The sequence below is a fragment of the Alligator mississippiensis genome, chromosome 5, assembly GCF_030867095.1.
Source record: "Alligator mississippiensis isolate rAllMis1 chromosome 5, rAllMis1, whole genome shotgun sequence".
In the NCBI taxonomy this organism is placed as follows: domain Eukaryota; kingdom Metazoa; phylum Chordata; order Crocodylia; family Alligatoridae; genus Alligator; species Alligator mississippiensis.
Window position 1 is genome coordinate 187,459,374 of NC_081828.1, and position 17,449 is coordinate 187,476,822.

The 17,449-nt window shown below is 43.8% G+C and overlaps 1 protein-coding gene across 13 annotated transcripts in view; it reads left to right on the forward strand.

The window, feature by feature from the left end:
- KIAA1217 (KIAA1217 ortholog) overlaps positions 1-17,449 on the forward strand; it is a 279,741-nt gene that overhangs the window by 202,333 nt on the left and 59,959 nt on the right. For 10 of the 13 annotated variants that reach the window (XR_002093624.2, XM_006258396.4, XM_019497828.2 and 7 more), the window contains 3 exons: positions 5,598-6,430; positions 16,420-16,524; positions 16,997-17,046. Coding sequence is in view for 12 of the 13 variants with exons in the window: in XM_006258396.4 (XP_006258458.2) it covers positions 5,598-6,430; positions 16,420-16,524; positions 16,997-17,046 (988 nt within the window). In the remaining variant the exon portion in view is untranslated. The remainder of the gene's footprint in view (positions 1-5,597; positions 6,431-16,419; positions 16,525-16,996; positions 17,047-17,449) is intronic. The other 3 variants (XM_014608974.3, XM_006258397.4, XM_019497822.1) reach the window with 1 other exon arrangement.

Here is a 17,449-nt window from a genome sequence, read left to right on the forward strand (position 1 = left end):
AAGCAGCGGAAAGGAGAATAGCAGATGGTGAGGTAGCACAGGGCAGGGAGCAGACATCGGAGCAGCATATCAGGCAGGGGAAGGACATCGGAGTGGTCCTTGGGGAAGACTCAGGACTAATTTGTGGCATGCCTGCCAAAAAGGTTCACCCCCACTGAATTGCAGATTATTAAACCTGTCACTTGTAATTTTGAGCTTTTCACATTTCCCATCAAAACTTTTCTCTTTTCTGTGATGTTACTACATTTCTCTCAGCACCCAGGTAAATCTCAGCATTCATGTTGTAGCTTGAAAAGTTACTGGTATTATTGTATGGGAAATTTACAGTCCTTGGTCTGAGTTCTATTTCCACAGTAGCAGAAACCTATTGCCATGCGTCATACCTGCTCAGGGTGAGGGAGGACTAATCCAAAGCTCAGTGAGGTCAGTAGTAGTTTTGTAATTGATTTCAATGGGCTTTAGGTCAGGCCATTAAACATATGGCTATCTTTCAAAACAGAAAAACCAACTGCATTTCTTGAAATGTCTGCTGATTTGTTTTTTTCCTTTCCAGCTTCTGTTTTCAGCTGAGGAGTGTGGTATTAAATTGTGTTGCAGCGTTTTTGTTTAAAACTACAAATTATACTAATCCATTATACAATGCACAGTTCATATTCTTCCCTTCTTCAGGCCACTCCTAGTGTCTGACGAAGTATGTTGTTGCCTATGAAATCTCATGCCTTTCTGAACTAATATGTCTCTAAGGTGCTTCCCAGCCCTACCTTGTGTTTTTTGTTTAATATCCTATCCCTGTACAATTTTTTTTTTTTTTTTTTTGGCTTTCCACCATGTTCTCTTCTGTCTTCTTGCTGATTCCTGCCATTGCAACTCTCTGGCCTCCAGAACTAACAAGAGTCGCTTGTAATATTCAAATGTGGAGGCTGTGGTGATGGGTTAATCATTCTGTATAGATAGCCATGGGAATTTCCTTAACAATAGAACAGCTTGTGGGTCGGGAAGGAAAAGGAGGAGCACATTGTGAGTGCTATAGAGCTGGTCAACAGAAAAAAATAATGGTTGAGGATTTCAAAAAGACAATGTGTAATGATTAGGAATCCTGATTTTCCATTCGTCGCTGAAAAAAAGCATTAAAACGCAGATTGTCTTCCTTTACAGAGAAAAATGAAGATTTTTCTCCTTTTACAGAGAAAAATATGGGAAATGGTGGGTTTCCCCTTGCAGGCTGGCAGAGTTCCTGCAATGGGCTGGAGGGAGTGGGAGGAGAGTGATCAGGCAGGGCGTACACACACATGCATGTGGTAGCCAGGGAGAATGGAGAGCAGTTCCTGCAACTCCCTGCAGGTAGGTCTTGACTGGAGAGGGATTCATAGATGTTAGGGTCGGAAGGGACCTCAACAGATCATCGAGTCCGACCCCCTGCATAAGCAGGAAAGAGTGCTGGGTCTAGATGACCCCAGCTAGATACGCATCTAACCTCCTCTTGAAGACCCCCAGAGTAGGGGAGAGCACCACCTCCCTTTGGAGCCCGTTCCAGACCTTGGCCACTCTAACTCTGAAGAAGTTCTTCCTAATGTCCAATCTAAATCTGCTCTCTGCTAGCTTGTGGCCATTGTTTCTTGTAACCCCCGGGGGCGCCTTGGTGAATAAATACTCACCAATTCCCTTCTGTGCCCCTGTGATGAACTTATAGGCAGCCACAAGGTCGCCTCTCAACCTTCTCTTGCGGAGGCTGAAAAGGTCCAGTTTCTCTAGTCTCTCCTCGTAGGGCTTGGGCTGCAAGCCCTTAACCATACGAGTGGCCCTTCTCTGGACCCTCTCCAGGTTATCCGCATCCTTCTTTAAGTGCGGCGCCCAGAATTGCACGCAGTACTCCAACTGCGGTCTGACCAGCGCCCGATAGAGGGGAAGTATCACCTCCTTGGACCTATTCGTCATGCATCTGCTGATGCACGATAAAGTGCCATTGGCTTTTTTGATGGCTTCATTACACTGCCGACTCATGTTCATCTTGGAGTCCACTAGGACTCCAAGATCCCTTTCCACCTCTGTGCCACCCAGCAGGTCATTCCCTAGACTGTAGGTATGCTGGACATTTTTCCTCCCTAGGTGCAGCACTTTGCATTTCTCCTTGTTGAACTGCATCCTGTTGTTTTCTGCCCACTTGTCCAACCTGTCCAGGTCTGCTTGCAGCTGTTCCCTGCCCTCTGGCATGTCCACATCTCCCCATAGTTTTGTGTCATCTGCAAACTTGGACAGAGTACGTTTCACTCCCTCGTCCAAGTCACTGATGAAGACATTAAAGAGTATCGGTCCAAGGACCAAGCCCTGCGGGACCCCACTGCCCACACCCTCCCAGGTCAAAACCGACCCATCCACCACGACTCTGGGTGCGACCCTCTAGCCAATTCGCCACCCACCGGACTGTGTAGTCATCCAAGTCACAGCCTCTTAACTTGTTCACCAGTATGGGGTGGGATACCGTATCGAAGGCCTTCCTGAAGTCTAAGTATACGACATCCACCCCTCCTCCTGTGTCCAGGCGTTTTGTAACCTGGTCATAAAAAGAGACTAGATTGGTCAGGCACGATCTGCCTGCCACGAACCCATGCTGGTTTCACCTCAGCATAATTTGTCCTGCTGGGCTCTCACAAATGTGAGCCTTGATAATTTTTTCAAAGACTTTGCCAAGGATGGAGGTGAGACTGACTGGCCTATAGTTGCCCGGGTCCTCCTTCCTCCCCTTTTTGAAAATGGGGACCACGTTGGCCCTTTTCCAGTCCTCTGGGACTTGGCCCGTGCGCCATGAGCGTTCGAATATTCCTGCCAGTGGCTCTGCAATGATGTTGGCCAGTGCCTTCAGCACCCTCAGATGGAGCTCATCCGGGCCTGCCGACTTAAAGGCATCCAGTTCTTCCAAGTGACTCTGCACCATCTCAGGGTCTACGCATGGAAGTCTGGCGCCTTGCTGCTGCCTCTCTACAACCCCAGTGAGAGACTTGTCGTGTCCCTCGCTTAGGAACACTGAGGCAAAGAACTCGTTGAGGAGTTCAGCCTTGTCCCATAGTGAGGGAGGGAGGCTCCCATAGTGAGGGAGGGAGTTGGGCAAGGCTGAAGCTGGGGTTGGAGGCCAGCCAGGGCCATGTGTGGGGCTTGGGGCCCCAGGGCCAGGGTGGGAATGCACAGCTGCAGTGCAGGCAGGGAGCAGGACAGAGCTGTGGATGGCTCATCCGGGGAGTGGCAGAGGGGCTCACTCCCCGCCACTGCGTGCACTCCTAGGAGGGTATGTGGGCATGTGCCCCTCAGATTTGTGCGTGGAGTGGGGGGCTGATGTGGGCTACCCACTACAGGCTCTGGGTGTTCCCCTGAGGGCCTCCACGGCCCAGCAGGCAGGACCCAGTGCAGCAGGGCAGAATGGGGTGGGGAGGTTTATGGCCATCTCCGGGAGCCCTGTGCTGCCATGGCAAGGTGCCCCCTGCCCACCCAGCAGCAGCAAGGATGGCAGCACAGAGTTGTTCTCCCTGCTGCTGCCAGGGGGGTAGGAAGTGCCTTGCCATGGCAGCACAGGGTTTCCGATGGCGGCATGTAACCTCTCTGCCCTGCAGCGCTGGGTCCCATCCGCTGGGCCACAGAGGCCCCCAAGGTGAGGGCAACAGGGTGGGGAACCCCATGCCCTCAGCGGGCAGCCCACATCCTCCCCTCCTACATGGGCTCTGCTCCAAGCATGCTTCCTGGGGGGGAGCAGGAGCTGGGCTCTGCGCTCAGCTCCAACCGCAGCAGCCACCGCCTCCCACAGGCAGCAGCCAGGGCCCAGGCACTGCTGGAGAGGGCAGGGGACAGTGGGCCCAGGTCCCTGGCCCTGTAGCCCTGGCAGCTGGGGACCCCCTCCAGCAGGGCTACGGGGCTGTGGGTCAGGAGAGAGGGCCACCAGCAGGGCCAGGGGGCTGTTGGTTGGGAGTGAGGGGCAATGGCATGGGCAGGGCATTGGCATATCAGGGCTGTCTGTGCCACAAAGCAGTGTGGGGGACAGCTGCACCTGGACCCACATCCTAGTCAGTGAAGGGTGCAGGAGGACCTCTGATTTTTCATGATGAAGAACCCAAAATGAAATGCCAAAATTTATAGGAATTTAGAATTTATTTTATTATAGTGATTGAGGCACTTCTAGGCTTCCAAATTGCTTTAAAATTGTGAATAAGACATTATGTTGAACTGATACCTATATATATAGAATGGCATTTCATTTTAATTGTGGAAAAACATGGATTTTGGTTTTTTTTAATCAGAGAATGTGTGTGCGTGTGTGTGGGGATCAGAGAGTTTGCTATTTTTTAACAGAGAAAATTAGGATCCCTGGTAACGATGTAACAAAGCGTTTTGGCCATGCTTCAGAATCAGTTAAGATAGACCAATAATGTTGGTTTGGTGGTGATTTTTTTTGGAATCTCATGGAAATTGCACAGTGTTGTGGTATGGGGTTGACCTGAAATTGTTCTCTTGTGTTTTATAAACAAGGTATCATTTTTTTTCCATGGGAAATGTGGTCCCCAACATACTCCTGGAGCCCAGCTGATTATGCTTTCATGCCTGCTTAACGGCCTTGCTTTAAGGCCCCATATGAGAGGCCTTGTAGTAGCAGCAGAGAGGCTCTCTTCTGTCCATGTCAGTGTTGATGCGCAGTCATCTGGAGTGGTCAGTGCTAAATGGGCTGAGGTGCTCCACTTGCAGGAGTACAGTGCTGCCTGTGGAGCTGCCAACCATGCTGCCAGCTCGCTAGTGAGAGACGAGCTCATCCTCTGAAGATACTTTTGCTTTCTTGTTTCCTTTTTGTTCCATCCTTCTTGCTAACAATTACTGCAGCTCCATTTTTATGTCAGTTCTGGAAAGTAGCAAGTGACTGTAAAAACAACTCTCAATTGTCTGAAACTCTCCTACCTGTATCCACATAATACAGCTGATGTTGACACATTCTTTTATGGTTTTGGGCACCTTAAATGTTCATATTTATCATCATCTAGCAGAAATACCCTACTCTTGGTTGGTAATTCATAGGTGTACACAGAGTAATGACAAAACCTGTGGTGAAGTAAAACTCGAAAAAACCATTTTGCTTTTCTAAGGACTGCAGGATTTCATGTGCAGACTTATGCTGACTTCATCAGTGAGACCTTAGTAACAGCATCAGCAACCTAATTTTGGTGACAAGCAACACAAGCTCTTTGAGACAAGGCCTGTCTTTACTCTGACCCAGTGACTTCCTGATTTCAGCATGGGCCTTTACAAATAATCAGTAACCAAAGTGATTGAACACTAAGATACATATGTGCTAGTAAAGAAATTCAAGAAAGTTTTCCCATGTGCAGTACTATGCAACTCAACTGCTTGCCTTCTCCTTAGAAGCTGAGGTCCATATTCTCCTTAGACCATATTCTCCTTATAAGCTGAGGTCTCAGGATTTATTTTATTTCATCCAAAACGGACACCAACAAATTAGGTTTTAAGTTAATTATTTTTTCAGTAAGTGTTGTCTAAACTGTGGCTCATATGATGCTTTTGTTTGCAAGTGAAGGTGAATCTGAAGTGTTCTTCTTTTGTTTCAGATGCAGAGGGAAATTGCTTACGCAGGCAGAGATGGCTCAAATGTTTCCCGACCAGGATCTGCTGCACATCCTTCTCATGCAATTCCGAGTTCGCCACCCTCTACACCTGTGCCGCACTCTATGCCCCCTTCTCCATCCAGAATCCCTTATGGTGGGGGCAGGCCTATGGGAGTGCCAGGAAACGCAACAATTCCCAGAGACAGGCTCTCAAGTGTGCCAGTGTCCAGGTCCATATCGCCAAGCCCGAGTGCCATTCTGGAAAGAAGGGATGTGAAACCAGATGAGGACCTGAGTAACAAAAGCCTTGTTCTGTTTCGCAATGAAGGCTTATATGCTGACCCCTATCTGTTTCATGAGGGGAGGATGAGTGTGGCTGCTTCCCATACTGGACACCCTCTTGACATCCCTGATCATATTATAGCTTATCATCGCAGCACAATGAGGTCCTCAAACACTTACTTGAACCCCTCTATGCAACCTGAGATGGTGGAACAATCATTGTACAGACAAAAATCAAGAAAATATCCTGAGAGCCATTTGCCAACTCTTGGTTCAAAAACTCCTCCTGCTTCACCCCACAGGCTAGCTGATGTAAGAATGATTGATATTCATCCTCATCATAATGCTCACGTACCCCCTCATGCCATCCAGCCCGACAGGTCTTCTCCTAGTCGCCAGTCCTTTAAAAAAGAACCAGGAGCACCTATCTACGTGGAAACTAAAGCACGAAATGCTGTAGGATTATCTGGCATGGCTGATGTTGTTCCATCTGTGGCTGACAGGCAAGCGTTTGGCTACGGATCAGCGGCAGTGCCCAAAGATAAAGACACAAGGTAAGACAGAACAAGACTATAAAGCATTTAAGCAGGAGCAATCTGTAATCTGTGAGGCTTACCTCATTTAATATACAGGAGACAATCACTCTGTGCTGCTCCTGTCCTTAGATATGGATGATGCTAGTAAGTAAGTAATTTAAAGGAGGCAAGATGCACAAAATAACTACATTTACTAACCAGAAAATCTTGTCTCCCAGCCGTGACCTGTAGTCATTTTCATTAGTGTAAATTTCAGGCACTTGAAAAAAATAAAATGATTAACTGAGATTTTGTTTTTTCAGACAAGCAAATCATGTTACAAGAACAAATGACGTGCTGCTGATGCTAATAAGGGAATATATTTCACACCTGTTAAGAATGACACTGATATTACAATTTTGGTTCTTTATGGAGTGAAGTTTTTTCTCATCTAGCGTTAGAAAATGAGAAGAATTTATCATCAACTGTCTTATCTGTTATAAAACTTGAATTTGCATAAAAATAGAACAGTTTGTTTTTCATATACCCTTTGGGGAGAAGGGCTGAAATCAGCAAGTCTGCCCTTTGGAGGAAGCTGAAACAAAAATGTTCTTCCTGCTGATTTTTTCAGCACCAGCCAGTTACCTGGTGACCTTCCTGTTGCTGGTGACCTGCGGTAGTGTTGTCTCCTGTCTTTTTAAGGGCCAGATTCATGCAAAGGCCTATAATAGTTTGTGCTAGCATAGACCTTGCCCAACGGGGAAAAGATAGGTCTATTGGCATTTGGTTTAAATGAGTTGTGTTAATCTCCAGTACTGTTTGTGCTGCTAAGTTTTATAGAACTCTTTAGGGAAGTGAAGTGGGTCAGCTGGGAAGTGCTGGATTGGCAATGGCTAAAGGTAACTACTGATGCAACCCATGGATAAAAGGGAGGACCTTGGATATGTCACCTAGTTGCCCCTTGTAGTTGATTAACAAGCTCAGAAATCGTCATATCATGTTGTACTTGGCTAAAGAGAAGAGTACTGTAAGGCTCTGGGATGGGGGAAAATGGAAGCAACAAGTGTCTCAAAAGAAACTCAGACATCCACAGAATATGACACATTAAAGCCAGCCCAGAAAGCTCGTACCGCATTGAGGAAATGAGTTAGGAACTATTTCACCCTAGGACAGTGGGGTCTTTTGGAAACATATACATACATATTTCCAGTCATGTAACTAGGAAATTACTTAAAACGTATTTGCCATGTTTAATCCAAGAGATTGGATTTGGATCAAAAAACGTTTTAAAATTTAATCCATCATGGAAAAAACTGTGAATTTTTTTTCCTTCTCTGTCTCTTCTCTTTTCCAAACAAATGCTCTAGTCTACTTATATGTGTGAAATATGTATGCACTTGTGCACACACACAGGTGAACATGGAAATAATTCTGTAGTGTTTTGAAGGAATCTATGTACCAGCAATTTAAGTACTGTTCCTATGGTGTATTTATAATGATAAAAGTAACATTTGCATAATTATACTTCTAAAACTATACACTGACTTAAAATTCAACACCTTGTATATGAACAAAATTATGCAGTAATATTTTTAAGGAAAGTACTTGTGTGTGTTTGTGTTTCTTCCTTTTTCTTTTAACCTTGAGTGTGTAGGATATTTAAGGGAATCTTTCTAAATACCAAGAGCACTTAATGCAAATTAGCCTATTGTCTAACTTCTGCAATGTTAGCTTAGGAAATATTTTTGAGTTTTATAAATATAAAGAGCCCTATGCCTTGTTCAGCCTGTTATAATTTCATAAACAGTAAAACAAAATGTTATTGAAACTTTATTAAGGTAAATAAATAACAATACAAAATGCCTTCTGGCTGAGATGCTGGATCTGAATTCTGTTTCAACTCAAAGCTGAATTTTTACAGCTCAGTTATGAAGACCTGAAAGGCAAGATTTATAAAAGAAGTAATAGAAGCTTCTTTACCTCTGGCAATGAGAGGCAGCACAGCTGCAGTCTAATCAAAAGGTTATAACTAAATTCCACTCTTTCAGCAACATTGCAGTGATGATTACAGAAAAAATAATGGGGCTTGTACTTCAGTCCTTGCCTACAGGGTGTAAAATTTACCCAGGTACAGAGAGAACAGGCCCAAGTTCCATACGACACTTAATTTCTGCATAGGTCATTTAGTGATGGTCTTTGTGAGACTTAAATGATGCCCATGACTCTCACCCATAAGCAGTACACATGTGGACTACTAAGGTTTTGGAGTTTAGATAGAGTTCATTGAGATTACCTGAAGGGATAGTGAAAATGGTGTGTGCCAGCTGGGCCACATCAGATTATCCTACATTATCTTCTATTCCATGGATACTGCTTCATTGAGCAAAGGATTGAGGTTCCAAAGGCCTAGCCACCTTCTGTAGATATTTTGTTGATAACAGACAACTTTAAAATGGTTAGGAGTTGTCTGGGGCTACTGCAAACCTCAAACCAGCCAGCCCATCCTGCTGCTACTACTAGGTTGCTATATTAAGGGGAAAATTGTAATTTACTTGAAGCAGCAGCATTGTAAGCTTCTTCTTGCCCAGATAAATATATTGATTAAGCATAAATACAGAGAAGAAATTGAAATCAATCCTGGAGATGTTAGAAATTTTACTAAATCTCTCTTCTGCTATTCACCTTCAGTTATTTTATTTTGTGGGATGAAATGAGCAGCAACCTATGGCTCACAGGCTGGATCCAGCCAACAACAGCTCACAGAATCAGAAGCATACTCCAGTTGGAGCTGCATGATCTTACTGCCTTCCAGGTTCAGTTTATTCCCTCCGCTGCTGCCACAGCAGTAGAGGAGGTGTGCCCAGGGTCCCATCACTTGCCTTGCGCTGTATCCCCCTCTGCAGCCTCTGCTGATCGCAGAAGTGCAGAGATTTGCAGGTTGTGGCAGGGACTTGGTTGCAAGTAGCAAGCAGGCTGTGGCTGGTGGCAAACAGTTCCCAACCCTGCTTTAGATGATTCTCTTGCTTCAGTACTCCCGGGGAGCCTCCCACCATGATACCGAAGCACCAGTTCAGTTCTTGAACTAATTCATTTGTCATAACAGTTGTTTCACAGTCTGGCAACAAATTTCAAGTGCTGTCTGGAGGTTTCAAAAATGAAAATGTCTGGATATTACAATGTGAAAGAGACATCAAAAGTCTACTCCCATGTTGATTCTCATAGAAAAATTATAATAGATTGAAACTTTTTCATTGAGAAATCAGAATTACTTCAATCCCTGAGGCTCAGTAAAGGAATAATTACTTAATTTTTTAGTGAATGTGTATTTTGAAGGTGATTTTTTGGATGGCCCATTTGTGTGGTTAGTTCTGGAGGCTACAGATGTCAAGATTTACATACATTCTTTGTATATAACAGCACTTTAAGTGCTGTAAAATTCCAGAGTATTTGGCGGTGCTAAAATTACAATCAGTGTTGTTACTCAGCTACCACCAGGTACTGAAATCCCCAAATATTTATGTAGCATTATGCCTCCAGTAGATTTTTCTGAACTTTTATTAATTTGTTTCTGAGTGTACATTTTTGTCCTCCCTCCTCTCTGCGTCACAAAAATCCTAATAGACACTGAAGTCAAGCTAATGCAGTTATTTTAGCTCTTGAGGCTTGGGTTAGGTACTGTATTGATTTGCATACCACATGCATCTTTCCCAAAAAATTAGCCCTCCAAAACTGGGTTGCATTTTTCAAGTGAGGAAGCTGATTTCTGGGTGGAATAGAAGCAGTGGGGTACTGTAATGTGTGCTGGGGACTGTACCTCTCCTTCCCTTCCTGGACTGAATACAGAATGGAGACTACTTTTTAGTGTTGCTTACTCTGGCCTTGCAAACTCCACAGGTCAAGCTTTAATCCTATTACAGGTGGTACTGAATTTTGATTGACATCTTCAGGGTCCTTTCTCTTATGCTTTGCAATGAGACATAGGAATAGTAAGTGGCCATCAAATACAACCAAGTATGGTCAGTGACTTCTGTTCATGGCTGGTTCTGACTGGGTGTGCTGAAGGGGAAAGAGTCTCTAAGCTTTCTTCCTACTTGAGCCCTTGTCAGGACCTGTGAGGAAGCAGGATTGCTGCTTGTGCTATCACTGAAGAAGTAGGGCCAGTCCGAAAAGGACTTTAACTGCCTAACCCTGGAAGTGGCTAACATACATTAGGTACTGCTGCCTTTGGCTTGAGAGTTCCTCCGGGTTCTTAGGGTACAAACAAGTTACACATAAACTGGTATAAGTGATCAGAAACCAACTCAGATCTGTAACACAACAGAAGTTCAGTGCACATAAACCAGTTTTGATTATTTTGAAAGTGGTTTAAGATAAGCCTGGATGGATGTAGTATCAATTTAAGTTATATCAGTTTTTTGAACTTCTGTCCCAGATCTTTTCCAGATGCAAATTAACTCACAGTCCCAAAGCATCCCAGGATGCTTTGCACCTCCCCCACAAACCCCCATTTCCCTCCTTGTGAAGTGGGCTGACTAGCTTTAGCCCAAGCTGTCTGCTCCAGCTGAGCAGCGAGGCATGCTCTAGCGCCACCCAGCTTCTGACCTGAGTCACTGTAGGCATGTAGCTGCATTTCTGGATTTAAAAGTGAATGAATGTTCACTTGCTTATCAGTTCAATCTATGCATCCTAAATTTAACCTGCAAAGATTGAATTGATTCAGCCTTGGGCTTTTTGACTGTCTGTACTTAGCCTGTGTGCCCAAGTCAGGGCCATCTCCATCTACTTGGGTTCCCGAGTCTAGAATCGTATTCTGAGGGTAAACACTATGACTCTTCTGTCAGATACATGAACAGGGCTCACAGCTCTCCCTTTAAAGTACAACCATCAGACTACAAAAGGAGGTATTTTGGGGGATGCCATTACCTGTATTTACAGAATAACCAAGTGGCTAGAGCACTTACCCAAGTATTGGGATACCTTGATTCAGTACCCTCATCAGTCCCAGGGCTTCAAATCCACCTCCTCCACCTCTCAGGAAAATGCCATAATTAGGGTTATTGCACAAAAAGGAATGCAAGGTTCAAGGGGGGCACTACAGTATGCTTCACTGCTGGGTTGGAGAAGATAGCTTGGACTAAGGCTAACCTATCCACTCTGCAAGGAGATGTTTGTGGGGGAGGTGCAGAGCATCCTGGGATGCTGGGGGACTGTGAGTTAATTTGAATCTGGAGGGCTGGCAGGGATCTGGGACAGAAGTTCAATAAAATGATTTAACCTAAATCAGTTAAGTCTGATACTACATACATCCAGGTATATCTTAAACTGGTTTTGGCCATTTGAAAGCAGTTTATATGCACTGAACTTCTTTTGTGTTACAAATTTGAACTGGTTCTCAATCACTTATACCAGTTTGTGTAAGTTCTGTCCCTAGCCATAAGCTTCGAAGGGGAGTGGCTGTTGGTATGTATCCTTGGACTTAGAAAGTCCTATTGGCCACTGCTAGGCTGCTCTCTGCACAGGTTTTTGGATTGCCTCTCAGAGGTGCCTAAATCTCCCTGTGCACTGCATTGAATCAGTCTTATTAGATGACTGAAGTACTTGATGCACATTAAAAATTAACCTATCTCTTTAGATGCATGCAAAGGGTTCCTGCTACACTTCACTTTATACTCTTCTTGGTGATCCAGCTTGGTTGGGTGGTGTCTGTCAGCACCACCCTTAATTGGTGAGAGAGGTGGCTGTTGAGAGAGGCAAGTTCTTGCACTGCCTGGTGACAGAGCATGCAGTTCACACGCACACATTCCTAAACCAAAAAACCCTGTTCTTCTGTTTTTGTGAAGTCATAATGTTTAGCATATGCTTTTCCCACATTGGCAGACCGAGGAGAAGGTGTTTTTTGCCAGTATCTCGCTTTCTCTTTGACGAATTGAATAGATTTTGTACCAGGGTTTAAAAATAAATGTTAAGGCACTATGAAAGCCTGTTCCAGGACAGGACTCTAATTATCTCCTGGTGTGGAGAACGTGGATCACAGGTGATGCACACATGTAGCCTAGGGTAAGTGATGAATGTGAATGAGCAGTTATGCAACTGAGGTCAGGTATCAATGTCAAACTTTTACTGGTATAGGTGATTGGAAACGGGTCTATACCTGTAAGAGATGAAAAGTTTTGGCACAAATCCTGTCTATACCCCTAACAGACAGACTGGTTTAAAAATGGCAGAACCTGGTCTAAGATTCCCCTTTCTCCCCTCTGCCCCGCTCCCCAAAGAGCGCAGGTGTGTTCTGCTCGCTACCAAACTAAACTACATCACTTACAAAAAACCACGTAGCTTAGTTCTGCCTCTGGCTTTTTGAATATCTGTATCTAGCCTGAATTTCTAGTTTGTGCCTATACCAGGCATGAGGCATCTCCTGTGTCATATGCCTGTAAAAGATACCCCCGGGATAGGGAAGGAGTGTAAAAGTAATGCTTCGAGAGTTTCACAGCGAGAGGCAGGTGTTGGTATAGCGACGTGTAGTGACCTGCACAGACTGGCCTTCAGGTAGCAACAGCACAGAGAACGACTGGTTCCCTACCATGCATCAACACAAGAAAGAAACCTGATTGGAAAATCGGAAGCCTCCGAGCAGTCGGCAGCTGGACTCTGGGAGAACAAGGGCTTGTTTCTGTGGTGCTTCCCCCAGAGTGAGAGGAGGCAGACTTGTTTTCTAAACAATCAGTTCAGGAAGGGAGTTGTGAAACAGCCCAACTGCTGCCTGGAAGAAGAACACTAGGGAGTTTTTCATGCATTCTTTGCTTTTGCTGAGGCATCATGCTGCCTGAACAGCAGATGCCAAGTGTGGTCGAGAAAGCTGTTAGGATGGGGTGTAGAGTCAATCCGTAGCCTGCCCTTCACCCCCTCCTCCCTCCCTCCCCCCCTTCTGTCTCTCCCCACAGTCAAATAAAAAACCATACACACCATGCAAGGGAGTGCCGTTCCATACTTGTCCTGGCAGACTGCAACTACTTGCGTAACTGCTTTAGAAACAGGCAGCCCTCCCTGTTCTCCCAGCTGGGGGAAGCTGAAGGCTAATCTTGGACCCTGGGGTGGAGAGGGCGCGTTCTTCTTCCCTGCTGGCAGGGTCAGTGTGGTATGCAGGGCGGCAGTGGCAGCACATTCTTTCTTTCCTGTTCCTTTGCAACGTGTGCTTCTTCCTTCCTCTCCTGGGGCGTTTTGCCTCCCAACCTGCCATGAGGTGCTTGAAAGGGTCTCAGCAGCACAGTACTTTTTACCCCTACCTCCTCCTGCCTCCCTCCCCTCCAAATCCTCAGAGAGGAAATCCTGCCATGCCAGCACATTCCCCATGTCAGAAAATGGAGTGGGAGGGGATGCCAGTGTACGCTGTTCCTCCCCAAAAGTAACCTGTTTCAGAAGTCGCAGCATCATGGGGCTCCATAGAGCATAGATTACAGGTCCGCTCCACTGCTTCCATTTGTATTGTTAATATTTATTGGGAGCTTGAAAACAGCCCAATTAAGATACTGAGTGAGCAACAAGGCCAAGAGCAAACTTTTATTCAGAGACTTAATTTATTAAAGGCAGTATTGTCTAAACTCTAGTGCCTTGTGATAAGCACTGTACTAAAATTGTCTTGATCCTCAGAGATGTTGCAGCTTTCATTGACTTTAGTGGGAGCTGCAAGTTCTAGAAATCAGTCTCTTTTGTTGAAGTGCATAGTTACGAACTTAGATGTTGAACTTTAGGCACCTAATTTTGAAACGCTCCATTTTGATTAGCATAACAAGCAATGCTTCAACCTTGTGGCAGCTTTAAAACAATCCCCTTTGACAAAATAAGCAGCTCTGGAACATATGTAGCATTCTTTAACATCCTTAACATTCTGGCCATATGAAAATAATCTGCTCTGTTCATTTAATTGCATTTAATTGTTTGATTCTTCATCATCCTTCACCTTGTGGCCCCTACCTCCCCCCATAAAAAACATGTTTTCTTAACTTTCCATAGCAGGAGACAAGATCAGCTTTGTGTTGCAATAATTTCACTTGACCCATAAAATTGTTTCCAGATTATCAATTTAGTAGAACAGATAGACTTCCAATTAAGTTTGGATCCAGGAAAGGATTTATGATGATTGCCTGAAAAAAATCCTTTTGTTATTAAGAGTAAAAAACACAGCATGAAAGGTTGTTAGGCTATTTTCACCACAGTGTTTTAGCACTTACTTTTTGTTTCAATGGATGGCTTCAAAGGCTGAGCCATTTTCCTTATTTTTGAGATCAATAATGGTGGAAATGATGCAGCATATTTCTAGATTTAAAATAGATTTTAGGTCTGATTAATTAAACTTCTTGATGCTCACCAAACTGCCTTTCTGCCTAACAACAGAATGGGATACGTGTTAAAGCAATATTGTAAAGGCACATCGGAGTTTATTTCTTGCTGCCAGCTGACAGAGCCTTCTGCACCCTTGTGGGTTCTGCGTCCTTAGTTGGGAGGATCAGCAATCACTGAAATTTCTGGTTATCTGCTTCCTTGAAGCCCTCTTGTGACTGTAACTCTGAAGCAGAATTCCCCTACAGCTCAAGACTTCCCAACAAACTTGAATTTCATCCCCAGAGACAGTCTGAGGCAATTTCCTTTGAGGTCTAATGGTGTTAAATGCCAGGGCCAGTAAACTCCTGTAAAGGAATTATCTTTTTCCTACTATTATTGTCACCTGTACCCAACTTACTGTTGTTCCGTACCAACCAACAGTGTTGTTTTTGCAGCCAGCTTGAAGGTAGTGATCAGAGCTTATGTAGCTCAGTCACTACTGTAAAATGGCACCAAATGTGCCACCTCTGGCCATTTAGTTTACAAACAAGTCCTAATTTCTTTTGTGAAAATCTCCTACAAGGCTGTATGAGCCATCTTTGCTGCCATGGGGTGTTATCTTCCAAGAACTTCAATTATGGACCGGCTTGAATTTTGGAGAGTTGTTAGCAGGTGCCAAATGGCATTTATTATGATTTCCCACTTGTCAAATGAAATGTATATAAAACTGCATGGAGGCATGCCACATTTTGTGCATATATAAACACTTTTAAAAGGCTTTTATAAAATTATTTTAAGAAGATAGAGCCAAATTTTCCAAAAAGGCATCATTTAAGCCACATGCTACTGGGTGATTGCTTTAACATGATGCCATGATGGTACATGTGTGCACATGACTAATTTTGAACTTACCAAAGTACCCGAGTATGCTCTTCTAACTACAAGTGCAAATGCAAATACACAATTGCAGATGGACCTAATCTACTCTGTGATCCTTACTGTTTGATCCTGACTGGCACCTCATGGATAGCGTATTTGTTCTCCATTGTTTTGCCCCTGCTTTTTCAAATTATTCAGGGCATTTGCATGACAAGAGGATCTGTACAGTCTGCGTTGAAAGTCCTCTGTCAGTGTTTGTAACATTGCAATAGTTTCCATACCAGACAGTTGTGATGTCAAGTGCAAAGGATTTTGGCTGGGAAGTATGCAGCTGGGGCAGATTAAATGCTTCAGAAACAAAGATCCTTGTTTTGGGCACAGTAAAAATAGTAACAAGAAGCCTAAAATCCTTAATCTTGAAGTCCTTTTACTCGGGCAAAATTAGAGACCCAATGGAATTAAAAAAAAAAAAAAAGCAGAAACTATACGTGTAGCTGACGAATTGTTTCTGGAAAAAGATGATTTTCGATAGTTTCCAGGAGGCTTTAAAGGATTATATAAGTGCCTTTTTTGTGAGATCACTGTAATTTTATCATCTGTTTTTTGAGCTAGGCAGATGCCTTTCTATTGTCTGTTTGTTATCATGCAAACACTTTGTTTAAAACCAAGATGTGGTTAGCCTTCCTAACAAGGTATATGCAAATTGATACCCATGAGTCTTTGCACAAACTCTGTGGTATCTTTCTGATCCTATGGTAATCATTCACTTAGAAAAACAAGTCTGAAAGCAAATCTATCTGGCTTTAACAAACGGTTCTCTTGTCTTACAGAGAGAGGATGCAAGCCATGGAGAAACAGATTGCCAGTTTAACTGGTCTTGTTCAGTCTGCGCTTTTTAAAGGGCCAAATACAAGTAATAGCAAAGATGCTTCTAGGTAAAAAAAGAATTCATTAAATCTGTTTCTCTGTAACTGTTTAGTGATCAATCAGAAAAAATAAACTTCTGATGTAATAATAGAACATTGAATGCTCAATCATTCTAAAACTTGTTTTTTATTATCCTTGGTCATAAGCAGAGGGACAAAACATTCCAGCCAATGAGTAGAGGTTTAACTATTATTTCTGTTGACATTAATGGGAATAATGCAGCTAAACCTCTGTGCTTTGTGCTGGAAATGTACCACCTTTTTCACCTGTATTTAAAATAACTTTTTAAGAAAGCGAGCCCTAAACTCCAGCAATTTAAATATATATATATCTTGGACAAGGTAATTGTTGTTTACTGCTGATCAGCCTCACTACAAATCTAGTAAAGCTAATCCCTAAAGGTTACTTAAAAATCTGTTTACAAGAAAAAATACAGCTTGGCAATGTAAGACCTGACTTTTTTTTTCTTTCTTTATTTAGTGAGAAGATGGTGAAAATTGTGTCCAGTAAGAGCAGCTTTGACAGCACAGGTAAGATCATTCATCTTTCATTGGGCAAAATATCCAGAAATACCCTAATTCGGAACTCTGTTAATACTAACAGCTTCTCCTTGGGAATGCCAATGTCAGCTTAACTGCTGTATCAGAAATTAATCTGTGGGGTTTTTTAGATGCAGGATGTGGGAATCAGTCAAGATATGTCTACAGTCACCATACAGTGCTTGGTAGAGAGATTCCAAATAGCTTTAAAGGAGCCAGCTCAGGAACTAAAAACAGTTTTGCTGCTTGACTATGGCACTCTGCTAGGGCTGATGGGCCCTGCCATTGAAGCACCTAAGTTAGCCCAGATGGAGCATCAGGCTAACACACCTACACGAGTGCTAGTATCAGTGTTAGCTTGGTATCTTTGTGCAGCACAAACACATCGTTAGTA